This window comes from Equus przewalskii, chromosome 1 (genome assembly GCF_037783145.1).
Source record: "Equus przewalskii isolate Varuska chromosome 1, EquPr2, whole genome shotgun sequence".
NCBI lineage: Eukaryota > Metazoa > Chordata > Mammalia > Perissodactyla > Equidae > Equus > Equus przewalskii.
The window spans coordinates 171,130,954-171,146,796 of NC_091831.1; the positions used below are offsets into that span (position 1 = coordinate 171,130,954).

The following is a 15,843-nucleotide window of genomic DNA, read 5'->3' on the forward strand; positions in this document are numbered from 1 at the left end:
TGGATAAATTTTAGAATTCTGTGTTAAGTTCCAAAAAGAAAAACGTCCCTAGGATTTTGATTTGAACTACACTGAAACCAGTTAATTTAGGGGAGAACTGTCATCTTTACTGTATTTGTCTAGTTTTGTTAAGAAACCTGTGTCTTTTTTGTTAAAAAATTTTTCCTTAAATAGAGTAATTTTCTTCGTTTAAATCTCACACATATTCTTATTAAGTGTATTCCTACCTGATTTTTGTTATTGTTGTTAATTTAGGGGAAACTTTTTTTTTTAACATTATTTGCTTTTTGTTTGACAGTATTGATCTGTATAAAGAGTTGCCACTAATCAAAAGAAAACAATTTAAAATGCAATCTCGTTTCTTGATTTTCAAGTTGAAAAGATTTTTGAGAATTGTGAAAATGTAGTGAAATAGAAATGAAATTAAACTTTTATTGAGGACATTTTCCTTTTAAAGATCAAAAGCCTAACTGATCAGAGCATTTGATCCAAATTCAACTTATAGGAGTATGTCATAACAATTTCAAAGAAACAACATTGTGTACTATTCATATTGGCTATATTTTTAATACCAAGAAATTGGAAAAACCTTAAATGGCCAACAATGGGGCATTTATTTAATAAGTGATAGCATAGCTATCTGATGGAATGCTATATAGCCTAAAGGTCATGTTTTACAAGAATATTTAATGGTTTTATAAAATGCTTACAAAAGGGTGTTAAATGGAAAAGCATGTGTGAAACACTGTGTAACACAAGTTCAATTACTAGAGAAAATGTAAAAAAAAACTTGAGAGAAACAACTCATTCTGAAAGACATTCAGTGGAATCATACAGGATTTTGTAATTAGAAAACTGGGTACAGCTTCATGCTGCTCTTAGAAGTGGGTTGCTATCTTTAACACTTATTAGATTTTATTCTTCTAAATTGGAAGTGTGATCATTATGACTTTTTCAGACTAGGTTGAAGGTACACTTAACAGTTTCCAAATTATTACTATTTGGAAGTTTTGCTGTTGTGGTTGTCGTTAAATCATTTGTTGTTGTTAAATAGCTATACAGAAATGGATCCTGTTATCATTGCCTCGGAAGGAGTGGAGAAATTCAAAAATGAAAATTTTGAAATTATTATTGTTGATACAAGTGGCCGCCATAAACAAGAAGACTCTCTATTTGAAGAAATGCTTCAAGTTGCTAATGCTATAGTAAGTAGCTTTCGATTTAACCACATTAGAAGGACTTTGGTTTATTTAATTATAGGCCCTGATTGAGTTTTTGATCCATATAAATTATTTTTTTGCCTGTAAGACAGTTTCCAAGTAATTTAATTCTCTTTTGGGCACCTATATCTGTATGATAAGAACTTAATCTTCTCTACATTAAATATGAAATTTTCATGAGTAAATATAAAAAAAAATTTCCTGGAGCTGGCCCCATGGCTGAGCAGTTAAGTTCACACACTCTGCTTCGGCAGCCCAGGGTTTTGATGGTTCAGATCCTGGGCATAGACCTGGCACCGCTCATCAAGCCATGCCGAGGTGGTGTTCCACATAGCAGAACTAGAAGGACCTACAACTAGGATATACAACTATGTGCTAGGGAGTTTTGGGGAGAAGAAGGAAAAGAAAAAAGAAGATTGGCGACAGATGTTGGCTCAGGGCCAATCTTAAAAAAAAAATTTGCTTTCTCACTTGATCATCATTTTAGCATGTATAAGAAAAAATTAAAAAGTTAAGAATGTAACCTTTAATATCTGTTGAATTTCCTTTCTGTAAATTATTTAAATTAGGGGCCGGCCTGGTGGTGCAGCGGTTAAGTTCGCACATTCCGCTTCTTGGTGGCCCGGGGTTCGCCCGTTCAGATCCCGGGTGCAGACATGGCACCTCTTGGCATGCCATGCTGTGGTAGGCGTCCCACATATAAAGTAGAGGAAGATGGGCACGGATGTTAGCTCAGGGCTCAGAAAAAAGAGGAGGACTGGCAGTAGTTAGCTCGGGGCTAATCTTCCTCAAAAAAAAAAAATAAAATAAAATAAATAATTTAAATTAAATTAGAAACATTTACTTTAGATGAATTTTGAAAGATTTTTAAAATGAGGCATTTTAAAAAACTAATCATCCTTTAGTGTCTCTTGAAAATTTTGATGGAAGCTGGGGGCCGGTGCCATGACTGAGTGGTTGGGCTCATGCACTCCACTTCGGTGGCTCAGGGTTCCACAGGTTCAGATCCTGGGCACAGACATGGCACTGCTCATCAAGCTCTGTTGAAGTGGCGTCCCACATAGCACAACCAGAAGGACCTACAGCTAGAATAAACAACTATGTACTGGGGGGGCTTTGGGGAGAAGAAGAAGAAAAAAAGAGAAAAAAAAAGAAGATTGGTAACAGATGTTAGCTCAAGTGCCAATCTTAAAAAAAAAAAAAACGTGTGATGCAAGCTAAGGAATGCCAAGGATTACTGGCAATCACCAGAAGCTAGGAGAGAGGCATGAAGCAGATTCTCCCTCAGAGCCTCCAGAAGGAACCAACACCTTGAGTTTTGGACTGCCGGCCTCCAGACTATGCAAAAATAAATTTCTGTTGTTTTAAGCTAAAAAAAAAAAATTGTGATGGAGATAACTTGAGGAGAAGAAGCAGTTTATAGGTAATCTGTAGCAAATATTATGAACCCGTGTTTTGCCATTGGGGTGTTGGCAGTACTTCTTTGGTTAGTGGTTAATGCTAGTAAGTTTCTTTCTAGCTATGCCGTTATTTTGACCTAGATTAGCAGAGCTAAGGGAAATAGCCTCACCTTATGTTATTCATGTTGGTTTCAGTGCATACTCTTCTACTTTTTATTTTTCTCTGATTTATTTCTGCTATTCCCCTTGTCTAGAATATTCCTCCTGATCTTTGCATAACTTTTTCCTCTTTATTCAGGCCTCAGCTCAAATTTACCTACAGAGAGGCCTTCCCTGATTGCCCTACCTAAAGAAGTCTCCCAGACCTCAAACCTGACACTCTTCTATTCATTTTAATTATTGTTCACCTGAAATATTTATTTGCCTATTTGGTATCTGTCTCCTCTGTAAGTCCTACGACGACTAAGGATTTTCTTATTCCTCTCTTTGTCTCAGGACCTAAATGCTGCCTACTACATAGTACTCCCTCGATAAATATTTATTGGTTGAATGAATAATTACTTATAATAAATGTTTTTCTATAGCTTGTAATGATGAAATTTGCTTAAGATCGGAAAAACATCTGTCTTTTCTATTTAAATTTTCTAGCAACCTGATAACATTGTTTATGTGATGGATGCCTCCATTGGGCAAGCTTGTGAAGCTCAAGCTAAGGCTTTTAAAGATAAAGTAGATGTAGCTTCAGTAATAGTGACAAAACTTGATGGCCATGCGAAAGGAGGTGGTGCCCTCAGTGCGTAAGTATCGTGGTGCTTTTGTCCTGTGTCTTGGTCTTATATGGGTGTGTGTGTGTGTTTGTGTCTTTTTGGCTTTCTTATTGATCATTTAAAACATAATTCCAATAGTGGACCTAATATGGTCTATAAAAGAAGTTGAAATGGAAACAGAATTTTGGAGTCTCTCTGATACAGTTCTGTTTTAACTAGTGGAAAGAAGCTTGACCTGTGTACCTTTATCTGTTTAGTTTTTAAATCTGCTATAAATTTGTTTTCCTTTTTGAGGTTATTTTATGTTTTTTTTTTTTTGTAGAGTTGCTGCCACAAAAAGTCCAATTATTTTCATTGGTACTGGGGAACATATAGATGACTTTGAGCCTTTTAAAACACAGCCTTTCATCAGCAAACTTCTTGGTACGTACAGTGATGAAGATGTAGAAAACCTCCAAGAAATAGCATGGATCTTTAGATTAGGCTTTTAATCCTGCCCTCTGACTTATTAGTTCAGGAAAATCATTTGCTTCTAAGATTTATCTTCCTCACTTAAAATAAGGATGATGGTTATCTGCTTCCTGTGGTTAGAGTGGTAAAATGGCCATTAGATGGAAAGTTCTTTGGAAAAGTTTTAGAGTGCAATGCAAAAATGTGTGATAGTACTGATAGCAGTGGTAATGGCAGTAAAACTTTTGCAATCTCCAAGTGTTATTAGTTAGCATGGAATTTGGAGTTTAAGGCTGGGCTGGAGTAGCTGCTTTGTCACTTAACCTCCCTAGCTTTGGTTTCTCACCTGTAGTAGGAGTACCTGACCCGCCTCTCTCCTAGGTTATTATATATGTATGTATTTTGTATAATGTAAAGCAGAGTATACCATTAGTTGTTAATTTTTCTTTTTTGGGTCTTATAGGTATGGGTGACATTGAAGGACTGATAGATAAAGTCAATGAGCTGAAGTTGGATGACAATGAAGCACTTATAGAGAAGTTGAAACATGGTATATGAGTGGCGAAAAGCACGTGATCTTAGATGTCTTCCCTTGATTTCTTTTTGATAAAGTTACTATTTGTTTTAAATGATAAACTGCTATTAAAGTCAATTCTTCAGATTTTATTTTATTTTATTTATTTTTTGATGAGAAAGATTATCCCTGAGCTAACATCTGTGCCAGTCTTTCCCCCCGCACTTTATATGTGGGTTGCTGCCACAGCATGGCTGACAAGTAGTGTAGATCCGTGCTCCGGATCTGAACCTGCCAACCTGGGCTGCCCAAGTGCATCGTGACAAACTTAACCGCTACGCTGCAGGGCCAGTCCCCAGATGTTTATCCTTTTAGATGATTTATATGCACATCGTTTTAAATCTCAGACAGCTGAGCAATTATAGAATTGAGTGTTTTTATTTTCTTTCTTGTAATCGAATTGCCTTAAGGTTAAAATTGAGACTTACATTGGGTTCCTTGAAGTAAAACAGGTTAAAAGTAAATTAGAATGTTTTCTTATGATCTGTGTTTACTTATAAATTATGTATATATGTAATAAAATATATAAAAAAAATTTAAAAGAATGAGACCAAGTACACACACACACACACTCACACTCACACACACACACACACTCTCACACACACACAATTTTCTTCACACCACACTCTTATAGAGAAGTATATCGTTGTGATTAAGACCTCAGGTTCTTAAACCTAACATACCTGAATTTGTATCTGATCTATTTTTATCTGTATAACTTTTTCAAATTACTTAACCCCAATTTCTTCATCTGTAAAAAGTAGATAATACTAAGTATCTTACTCATAGAGTGTGAAGATTAAATTAGCTGATAAATGTAAAATGTCCACATCAGAAGTGTTCAACATATATTATTATTGACCATTTCTCTTTTTCTCACAATGGTCTTGCTCTTAATTTCCTTGCCCACATACTGTCCTGCGTCTTTGCTCCTTCTCACTCATCTTGTCAGTACTATGCCTTTACCTCTGTCTTAAGTGTTGGTGTTTTTCAGGGATCATTCTAGGCCATCCTCTTTCTCTGGAGCTTCAAGCTGATATCTATATGTTTACTAGACCATTCTTGGATGTTCCATAGACACTTCAACAGATCCTTATCTTCCCATCCCAACCTCCCACCCATTGTCATCATCAGTGAATGTTAGGATCATTTGTCTGGTTGCCAGAGTCAGAAACTTGGGTGTTGTCATTGACTTTTATCTCCTCCTCACTCTGCTCACCCCTTTCCCATCAGTCAATTAGTCCTAGTGATTCTGCCTCCTAAATATCTCCATTCCATCCCCTGCAACGATGCAAGTTCCTCTCTTGCCTAGATTGTTTATTCTGTCTTTTAACAGATCTTCCAGTTTCTTGGACCCTTCTCCTTGGATCTAGTTTTTATACTTTAGCCAAAAGGATCTTGCAGAAATGCAAATCTGTTCCCCTTACTGCCTGTCTTAAAATCTTTCAGTGGCTTCCCATTGCCCCTAGAATATTTTTAAATGACTCTACCATTTAGCCCTTATCTTTTGTGTCCCGTTTTGACACTGTTCTCAGCATTCCCTGTGCCGGTCCTGCTGCCTTTCTCTCAATTTCTCAAATGTACATGGCTGCCTTTCACCTCTGGGCCTTTGCCCTTGCTAATCCCTCTGCCTGTTAGACAGGTATCCTCTCTTCTTCCTGCTTCTGCACTACTCTCCACCGGCCAAACTGGCTAACTCCGACTCATACTTAGGTCCTTTCTTAAATGTCCTCCTTCAGGGACATTTTTACCTGATCCCTAGACTAGGTTACAACCCTCTGTTTCCATATGTTTCCGTTGCACCCTATAATTGTTGTTTTATGGTATTATTGTTGTAGTATGGCAATTATTTGATGCCTGTCTTTCCTGCTTGAAAGTGAAGGTAGGTTTCATAGCTGTGTTTTTCATCTTTTATGTTCATCTATCTTGCACAGTTTCTGGCATTTAGCAGGTCCTTAGTAAATATTTGCTGATGAATGAATCTGTCCTGCCTTACTGCTTATTCCTTCTGCCTTCCTCTATCTCGATTAGCCCTACCACTGCTTCCACTACCACACTAATGGGTAATATATTCCTAGTCAGTCTGCTTTCTGACTCCTAGGTGTCTTCTTATGTCTCTGCATTTTGCTTCTGCTCCTAACATTCTACTCTTTTCTGAGGTCGCCAAGGGCCTCCTAATTTCCAAATGTGGTGACGTTCTCTTTATTCTTGGTTTCCAGTATTTAACAGTATTATCTGCCTTTTCTATTTTCAAACTCTTCACTTGGGTTTCATGATAGTGGATTTCCTATATTATCATAGCTTCTATTGCCACTCTGAAAAACGGCCAAAGATATATTTCAACCTTCACCTTCTCTACCCGTTTAATTCTGTATTTCTAGCTGCCAGCTATAACATTTCTTTTAAAATATTTTACTGCCACTTCAAATTCAGAATGCCTAAACCCAAATACCTTTTCCATTTATATCTTTTTTAGGACATAAATAGAAAATACTCCTCCTCCTTTGTCTTATTCCTTCTCTGTTGTTTTTTTTAATTGAAGTTAATTTACATATAATGAAATACTGGGATCCTAAGGCTGTCATTCCATCAGTTTTGACAAATGCACAATAACCCACACTCCATCAGGAAACACAACATTTCCATTACTTTAGGAAGTTTGCTTATTCTCCTTCTCAGTAAATACTTCATATTAGAGGAATCCTAGAGTATGTCCTTTTTGCCCCACCTGGTTGTGTTGGCTCAGCGTAGTGTCTGTGACATTCCCCCATGTAGTCGTACTTACCTGTAGCTCGTTCTTTTACTGCTGAGTACTAGTTCATCCACAGTCTGTCAGTTTTCCAGTTCATGGACAGCTAAGCTGTTTTAGAAACTCCAGATAACCTTCTACAGAGTTTTTGCCATTGTACATTCTCACCAGCAATATGTGAGAGTTCTGCTTGCACCACATACTTTTTAACTTTTGGTGTTGTCAGGCTTTTTAATTTTAGTCATCCTAGTGGGTATAGTTTGTCTGCTGTGTTTTCAGATTTCTTGTGTGTTTGTGTCCATTCTCTTTGATAGAAGGTAAGCCTCTCTAGGATAAGATCTGTGTATCTCTGTATTCTCCATTGCATTCATCCTGTGATCTTGCACATAATAACTGCTCAGTGAATATTTATTCATTGGATATTTGGTAAGTGTGCTTCAAGGTGAACCCGTGATTAAGGAAAAGGTTAATTTTATTGAATGGAAATGTACATTCTCTAATATTTGTGAATCATTTGTATTGTATTTCAGGTCAGTTTACGTTGCGAGACATGTATGAACAATTTCAAAATATCATGAAAATGGGCCCCTTCAGTCAGATCTTGGTTAGTTGTCCTACAAGGTTTTTTTCTATCTATCTTCTTTTGTTTTTCATTAAAATATCTAAGAATAGATACACTAGCTTTAATTATTTTTGCTGTATGGGTAAAAATAGGTTTTAAAAACTTAGTGTCATTATTAAAACTAGTAGTTAAATGTCAGCATTCTGAACAATTAAAAAATCTTAAACTAGTTTTTGATTTTATATTTAAATATATCTGTTTTAGGGGATGATCCCTGGTTTTGGAACAGATTTCATGAGCAAAGGAAATGAACAGGAGTCAATGGCAAGGTTAAAGAAATTAATGACGATAATGGATAGTATGAACGATCAAGGTAAGGTGGAACATTACTTCACTTGGAGTACAATGTTTTGAATATCAGCAAGTTAAGAGTTTTGTGGTGTTCTTGTGGACAAGATGGGGAATAATTTAGACTGAAAGATTATTGTTAGGGAGATCTGTAGCTGCTTGAAAGCTCTTACTCAAAGGGTTATGATTATTGGATTGACTTTATCTTTGAGAGAAATGTCTAGAACAGTGCTGCTTTAAATGAATTCCATGGAAAGAACACTGGTTCCTCATGATGTTGATAGAAATAACTTGAAAGGGGAGTTCTGTAGTCAAATAAATTTGGGGGAATGCTGGGTTAAAAAAACTAATAAGCTTATTTATTCTAAGTCTCCTCAGAACTCTAATATGCTACCCTGAGTTGGGAATCTCTCAAAGCGGGATAGTTTAAGCAGTGTTTACAAACTTATTGTGCTCTGACACTCTCAAGGTTTCAGTCTTACAGAAGTACACTGCTCTGTCTCTGTAATCCTGTGTTGTCACTCCCTCCTGTGTTTCCAGGTCTTTCATCTGGTCCTCAGTCCATTAGCATTTCTAGTCTCATGCCCTCTTTGTCTCTCTCCCAGTCTTTTAGCACCCTTTACCCAGCACCTGTATGCCAAACATTTATTACCCTTTTTTAGGTCTTCTGCTTTACCACTTGACCTCTGACCTCATTCACAAAGAAATACAGGCTTTTAGCATAGAATTCCCTCAACCTTTGGCTGACTTACCTATAAGGTTAGGACAGCCACAAACCGTTCTTCAAGCTTTTTCAAGGACCTCTCTCCACAAATAAAATCCTTTCCTATATCTCCAGTCTCTCCTTACCTTCTGACTTTTTTTCCCATCAGCATATAAACATTTTTAAGTTCGCATTTTCTGGGCTTTACTTTTCCCGCATACTTTTACTCTCTTTTCAGTCAAGCTTCTTAAAGGAACAGTTTGTATCCTTCTCAAACTACTGAAATCTGACTTCTGTCCCCACCACCACTCCAAGATAGATCATACAAAGATCTCCGGTAGCCTTCTCCTGGTCTTCTCCAGGGGGTGCTTTGCAGTCTTTTTCTTCACAGTATTGGATGTTGGTAATCACCTTTTTTTCTTGGTCTTTCATCTTTACCTTTCTTGTTAACTCAGTCTCTTTCTCAGCCCACCTCTTAAATGAATATAACTACAGGGTTCTGTCCTCATCCAGTGCTTCTTATCATTCTGCTCATTTTCTTTAAATAATTCATCACATCTGTGCTTTTTCTACTTAACTCGTTATTTTTTGCAGTCACTACCTCTTTCCTCAGAACTAGGCTTTCATAGTAACCCAAGTAAGATTGTGTCTTTCTTATCTCTGTATCTTCAACACTGCAAAAAGTTTTGCATGTAGAATTAATAATTGCAGCCATATCTAGAGTATTTACTCTGTCCTAGGCACTGTCCTGAGCACTTTACATATATTAATCTATTTAATCATCACAACAAGTCTTAGGGGACAATTCTGGGATCAAAGTCTATTATCATCTGGTTTTTACAGACTAGGAAACTGAGATGCAGGAAAGTCGCCTAATTTGCCCAAGGTCGCTAGGTAGACTGGGAAGAGCCTGGGCCTCCGACTCAGGCTTTCAGGCTCCAGAGTCTGCACTCTGGATCCCCTCCTCTCTAGGTGCTCACTAAATGGTGGACAGACATCTCTATTTACATGTTTGAAAGTTTTCCAAGGCACATCAGATCCAAAATGGAGTGCTTCTCCTTAGTGCGCGACACTTCCATCTCTCAGTCACCCAAACTAGAAAGTGGAGTCAACTTAGATTTCTACCCATGCTGATATTCTGTCTCATGGTTCTGTGGATTATGCAGATAGAGGAATTGAAGGGCCTCACTTTTCTCCTTTTGGTTGTGTCAGTTTTGCTTCATTTATTTTGAAGCTCTTTTGTTGGGTGCAGACACATTTAGGATTATTATGTCTTCTTGGTGAATTGACCCTTTTATCATTAGGTACATAATGTCCTCCTTTGTCTGATACTAATACAGCCACTTCAGCTTTCTTTTAATTAGTTGTTTACATTGTATGTCTTTTTCCATCCTTTTCTTTTAAGCTGCCTGTATCGTTATATTTGAAGTGAGTTTTGTGTCAACAGCATGTAATTGGGTTATGTTCTTTTCTTTTAATTTAAAGAGATCACATTCTGGTGATCTCTTTTATCTGATATATTATTGATATATTAGGATTTAGTTCTGCCATTTTATTATTTGTTCTGTTTATTCCCTCTGATTTTTGTTCTTCTGTTTTTTCTTTCCTATTTTCTTGTGGATTACTTGAACGTTATTTGGTATTCTATTTTAATGTACCTATAGTGTTTTTGACTATATCACTTTGAATAGTTGTCTTAGTGGTTGCTCTAGGTGTTACAATATACATACATATTTAACTTACCACAGTCTACTCATATCAGTATTTTGCCACTTCAAGTGGAATGTAGAAGCCTTAACATCACCTCAGATTTAGTGATTTCTACTTCCTAAATATTTCTCCTGTCTTCCCTCTTCTCTTCGTCCCTGTATCCCCTGCATTAGTTCATACACTCCTCATTTCTTACCTGGATTGCTACAGTAGCCTCCTAACGTTCCCCTTTTTTTGCACTCCTCTTTTCAGTCTGTCTTCCTCACTGCCACAAGAATGGTTTTTCTAAACAAATAATTCTGGGGTCAGAATCTTTCAGTGGTTCTTTATTGTCATCATGGTGAATTCCAGACTCCTAAGCCTGGCACACAAGTTCTGTTATAATCTTATCCTTGCCTACTTTTGCAACCTCTTAAATCTCTCAGCTCTTACCCATGCTTGGTTCCTTCTACACAAAACTATTTTCATTTATTCTAGGAATCTGTGTTGTGCTTCCTGGAGTGTCCCTTGCTCCTTTCTCTTCTTTACATAACTCAAACTTGTCCTTCAGGACTACTCAGCGAAGGAGAAACTGCTAGCATGGAGTCTGTCCTGACTTGCCTTCTTCTCTAAATTGTGTCTCCCTCTGCTGTTTGCGTAATTCCTTCATATTGCTTACCATGATGTGCTGATACTAGCTTATCTTCTTTCTTTCACTCCTTTTGAGCTCTTGGAAGGAATACGATACATATTTCCTAAATATTTTATAGTGAAGATATGACTTAAAAGCTTCATTTATGAAATGGATTTAGAGGTTTTAATGAACTCAAGTTTATTGTGAGATAATTTGATCTTTCTTTGTTTTTCATTGGTAGTCAAACTTCACCTGGATTTCAGGTCACTTCTGGACAATATGCTTAGAGGGTATAGACAAAGGAGAAGATGTATTTAGGAACTCAAGATAACAGATGGGGTTCTAAACCATGTTATAAGAGGAACAGTCAAAAGAATTGGATATTTGTCCAATTCTAGAGAAAATTGCTAGGAGGCACGGTGGCTCTCAAATATTTGAAAGCCTTATTCTTTGTGCCTGGCAAGGAGACATCTAAGCAAACAGGAAGAAGTGCCATGCAAACATAGTTCATTTTAATATGTGAAAAGATTTTCCATAATTACAGGAATAATAGAATGGCATAGATTACCGTGTTTTAGATAGTGGATCGTCTCTCCTGGGGGTAGTAAGATTGAGACTAGATGACCACTTATTGGGAGATGTTGTAGAGAGAATGCAGACATAATAGAAATTTTGACTATAGTCCATCCCATCCCTGAGATTGTATGCAACTAAGGCCGGAAGAAAGACACCTCATGTTCTAAGAGTTATCAAAACTCTGGAGGGAATTAACTCATTCTTTATGTTACAGAAAGGATTAAAATACTAGTAGTAATTACTTGATTATAGGAAATATAACAATTACTCTTTTGATTATAGATAGAACCTACCTACTTCTGCTTACTTATATGCCTACATTTGTGATTTAAAGGTTAATAGTTATTTAGAGCTAAGGTGAGCACTTTGGTTCTTTTTGGAAATATACCTTATACCTTTGGTATATGTTCTGAGGAGCAGTTGGATATGAGTTATATAAAAGGTGGACGTGGTTTTCAGAATGTTCTGTTTTACTTAAACTGTAGGGTGAATACATGTGTATTTGTTTTATTGTTTTTATAGCTTATGACTATTATAAATATTCTTTTGAATATATTCCATGTTTAATTTTTAAAAATCAGATGGAAGCATGGCAGATGATAATATTTGTTAACTCTGGTGGTATTTTGACCATTATATTTGTTTTTCTGTGTGTAAGATATTTGCACATAACTGCTTTGGTAATGAATGTTAATTGCATGTAAGTGAAAGTAATTGACCCTTGCTTACAGAACTTGACAGTACCGATGGTGCCAAGGTTTTTAGTAAGCAACCAGGAAGAATCCAAAGAGTAGCAAGAGGATCAGGTGTGTCAACAAGAGATGTTCAAGAACTTTTGACACAATATACCAAGTTTGCACAGATGGTAAAAAAGATGGGAGGTATAAAAGGACTTTTCAAAGGTAAGAAAAATAACAAACTTATCATTAGTTAACACACTGAAAGGAAAGAAAGAAGTTGAGGAACTAAAAGTGACAGCCAGGGAGTACTGCCAGTATTGGAAAATATATTGCTGAATTTTCTGTTATGTATTCAAGTACTTCCAGGGTTTATAATGTGATTGGTGATTTATCTGTTTTCAGCTTCCAGATAATAAACGCTAATAGTTAAAAAAACACACTTAGGGCCAGCCCCATGGCCTAGGGGTTAAGTTCAGTGTGCTCTGCTTCGGCGGCCTAGGGTCAGTTCCCAGGTATGTATCTAGACCACTAGTGGGTGGCCATGCTGTGGTGGCAACCCACATACAAAATAGAGGAAGATTGGCACAGATGTTAGCTCAGGGGGAACCTTCCTCAGCCAAAAAACCCCAAAAAACCCCAAACACACTTAATGACTTTATTTTTATGAAGATATGTATTAAGGAAAATTTAGAGAATATAAGAAAGTATAAGAAAAAAATTTAAAGTACACATTACCTTTAGTGCCTAGAGAATCCCTTGGGTCCTATTGCAAATAAAATTTGATACAACTAGTGTTTTCTTCTGATACATTATGACTATTTTTCCATGTTGTCAAATATTCTTTAAAATAAAATTTAACTGCTGAATACTGTTCCAGTCATGCAGGTATCTTTGTTTAGTGCAATGCCTCTTTGTTGGATATTTAGGCTGAGTCATCTGCTTCTGTCTCAGTATCAGTTCTTCCGTCAGTTTCTGTGGAGTCTTCCATGAAGCCAGGGATTTTGTCTGTTTTGATCAGAGACATAGTAGGTGCTAAATAAATTTTGTAATAATTTAATATTTCCAATTTAATGGTCAAATGCTTTTTCATTATGTGTTTTTTAGATTACTACTCAAATTTAACATTTCTTCATACATCTACTGGTTTAATTTTCCCTTGTGAACCTGGTTAGGTTCCTTGTCTGTATGTTCCATTTTTTTCCCCTTCTTGGTTTGTAATAACTCTTTAAAATCCTTGGTTTATGCCTGCAAATGTTTTTCACAGTTTTTCATTTGCCTTTTATTTTTATGTTTTTTAATGAACAGAAGTTTTCAGTTTTAATGTAGCCAAGCCTACTTATCATTTCCTTTGAGTTCTTTTATGCTTGTAAAAGCCTTTCCCATGTTGATACCACAGTAGTTACCTGTATTTTCTTCTACTCCTTTTGATTTTATTTTTAGGTTTTTTAAAATCCCATCTGGAATTTATTTTGCTATGTATTGTGTAAGGTAAAAAGATAAGTTTGTTTTTTCAAAGAGTTAATTAACTGTTCTAGCTCTCTCTTAATTTTTTTCTATATTATAACCACTATAAAGTGAATTTATTATTTCAAAAAATATTGATTAGGCAAGCTCCAAAGATGAACAATACCACTGAATGGCCTTCTAAAAAGGATCAGTATTTACAGATGTTTTTATCACCTTTTGTCTGGAGTACTTATTTTCCTTTCTTGCTATATCCTATTTTCTTTTTTGTGACAAGGGAGAAAAGTTAGACGAAAATGTTTAAAATTGGTTATAATTCCTGACATCACATGCTGTTTCAGATAGTGATTAATAAACGCTTTATGTCAGTTTAACATCTTTCCCAAATGACCCTTACTGTTCTTGATAGAACTACTGCAGCTCCATCACTCAGACCTTACCTAAGCATTGCTTACTCAGTAAAGGCACACCCAGGATGAAACGGGCAGTGGATACGGCGCACATCCTTGTCACACCAAACTTAATATTTCTTACAAGTTTTAAAGTCCTCAGAAACAAACCCTTATGATAAATCACCAGTGGATATAGAATGCACATCTTGCAGAGATTTATTAATTATGAACATTTTTTCACAGATTTTTATCCTGTTTTATAAAAACGTATCTTGTCTTTCATTCGTAGTTCTTAACTCATATAATTTATTCAGATTAGCCAGCTTCAATCAGAGAATCAGGGACAGCTTTGATTTTCATTTTCATAGGTGCTCCTGAGAAGTACCATAGTTACTGTTCCTTTGAAATAATCTTGCTGAAGCAGCTCTTCTTGTTCATTGCTGGTGCACCAATGGTTGTGTTTGCTTCCTGTCTCTTAAGAGCACAGCAGCTGTTCTCCAAAGGATGCTCTCATCTCTTTCGTTGGCTGCCTTTTTTATTGTGGAGTTTTGACTGTGGAAATTCAACTTAAGTGTGTGGAAAGCCATTGATAAATGGAATTGAATTATCTGTCTTTCTAGTCTCTGAAGCTTTTTGTTATTTTTAATAGCTTCTTAGATATAAACAAATTTTCAAGTTCTCTCAGACTCATTCTTTCATATTCATTTACCAGAATCCAGTTTCTTTCCTGATTACCCATATCTTTAAACTCAGGTTTCTGTTCAGCATCCCTTCCTATCACTACTAAACAGTTGTTAGAGCTTCCTGTTAATAACCACTGGGTACAGTTTTGTTTACAGTGCCTCATTCACAGGTATAACTGAAAAAATTAAGAAAGATCATAGTGCTTAAGAAAGTCCCTTCAATATCCCTTAATGTAGAATATTGCTTGTTCTTTCTCAAAATTATGTGTGTAATTGAGATAGAGTGTAGAAGGGAATATGTACAAATATGTATTAGAGTGATAAAATTATAGGTGATTTTTTTCCCTTATATTTACTCACTTCACTAAACTTTCTATGTTACCTTGATTATATTACCTTCTATATTGACTCAAAACCTTTTCTTTTCAGGAGGTGACATGTCTAAGAATGTGAGCCAGTCGCAGATGGCAAAATTGAATCAACAAATGGCCAAAATGATGGATCCAAGAGTTCTTCATCACATGGGTAAGTACAAAATTGTTGTCAGTTGCTAATACCAAGTTTAGTTGATAAGAGTTGAGTTTTAATAAGCTTCTGTTGTGCTTTTATGAAAATCTGTTCAAAAGATGTGTGATATGAGGGAAATGGCCATCTGATTTCTAAGTTAAATGGTTGTAATAGTGCCACATACGCTGAAGTTTTATGCATTCCTCTGTTGCCATCTCTGATTTTTGAGCAAGCTACTTAGTCATCTTTTGCTAATGCTTGTTCTAGTGACCTTTTGCCCTAGTTTAGAATCTGGATATTTTCAATGATGAGACTTGGAAATTATATAGGGATTTTGAAACCCATTTCCACTTTTACTATATAACCTATGAAAATTTCCTTAAACTTTGTGAACCTCACTTTCCCCTCTTGTAAATCACAGATAATATCTCATCAGGAATTT

The 15,843-nt window shown here is 36.1% G+C and overlaps 1 protein-coding gene across 5 annotated transcripts in view; it reads left to right on the forward strand.

Annotated features, from left to right (window-relative positions):
• LOC103546406 (signal recognition particle subunit SRP54) overlaps positions 1–15,843 on the forward strand; it is a 79,277-nt gene that overhangs the window by 24,486 nt on the left and 38,948 nt on the right. For all 5 annotated transcript variants that reach the window (XM_070628797.1, XM_008512960.2, XM_008512959.2 and 2 more), the window contains 8 exons: positions 1,055–1,205; positions 3,269–3,417; positions 3,710–3,810; positions 4,301–4,387; positions 7,694–7,767; positions 7,990–8,098; positions 12,407–12,577; positions 15,324–15,419. In XM_070628797.1, coding sequence (XP_070484898.1) covers positions 1,055–1,205; positions 3,269–3,417; positions 3,710–3,810; positions 4,301–4,387; positions 7,694–7,767; positions 7,990–8,098; positions 12,407–12,577; positions 15,324–15,419 — 938 coding nt within the window. The remainder of the gene's footprint in view (positions 1–1,054; positions 1,206–3,268; positions 3,418–3,709; positions 3,811–4,300; positions 4,388–7,693; positions 7,768–7,989; positions 8,099–12,406; positions 12,578–15,323; positions 15,420–15,843) is intronic.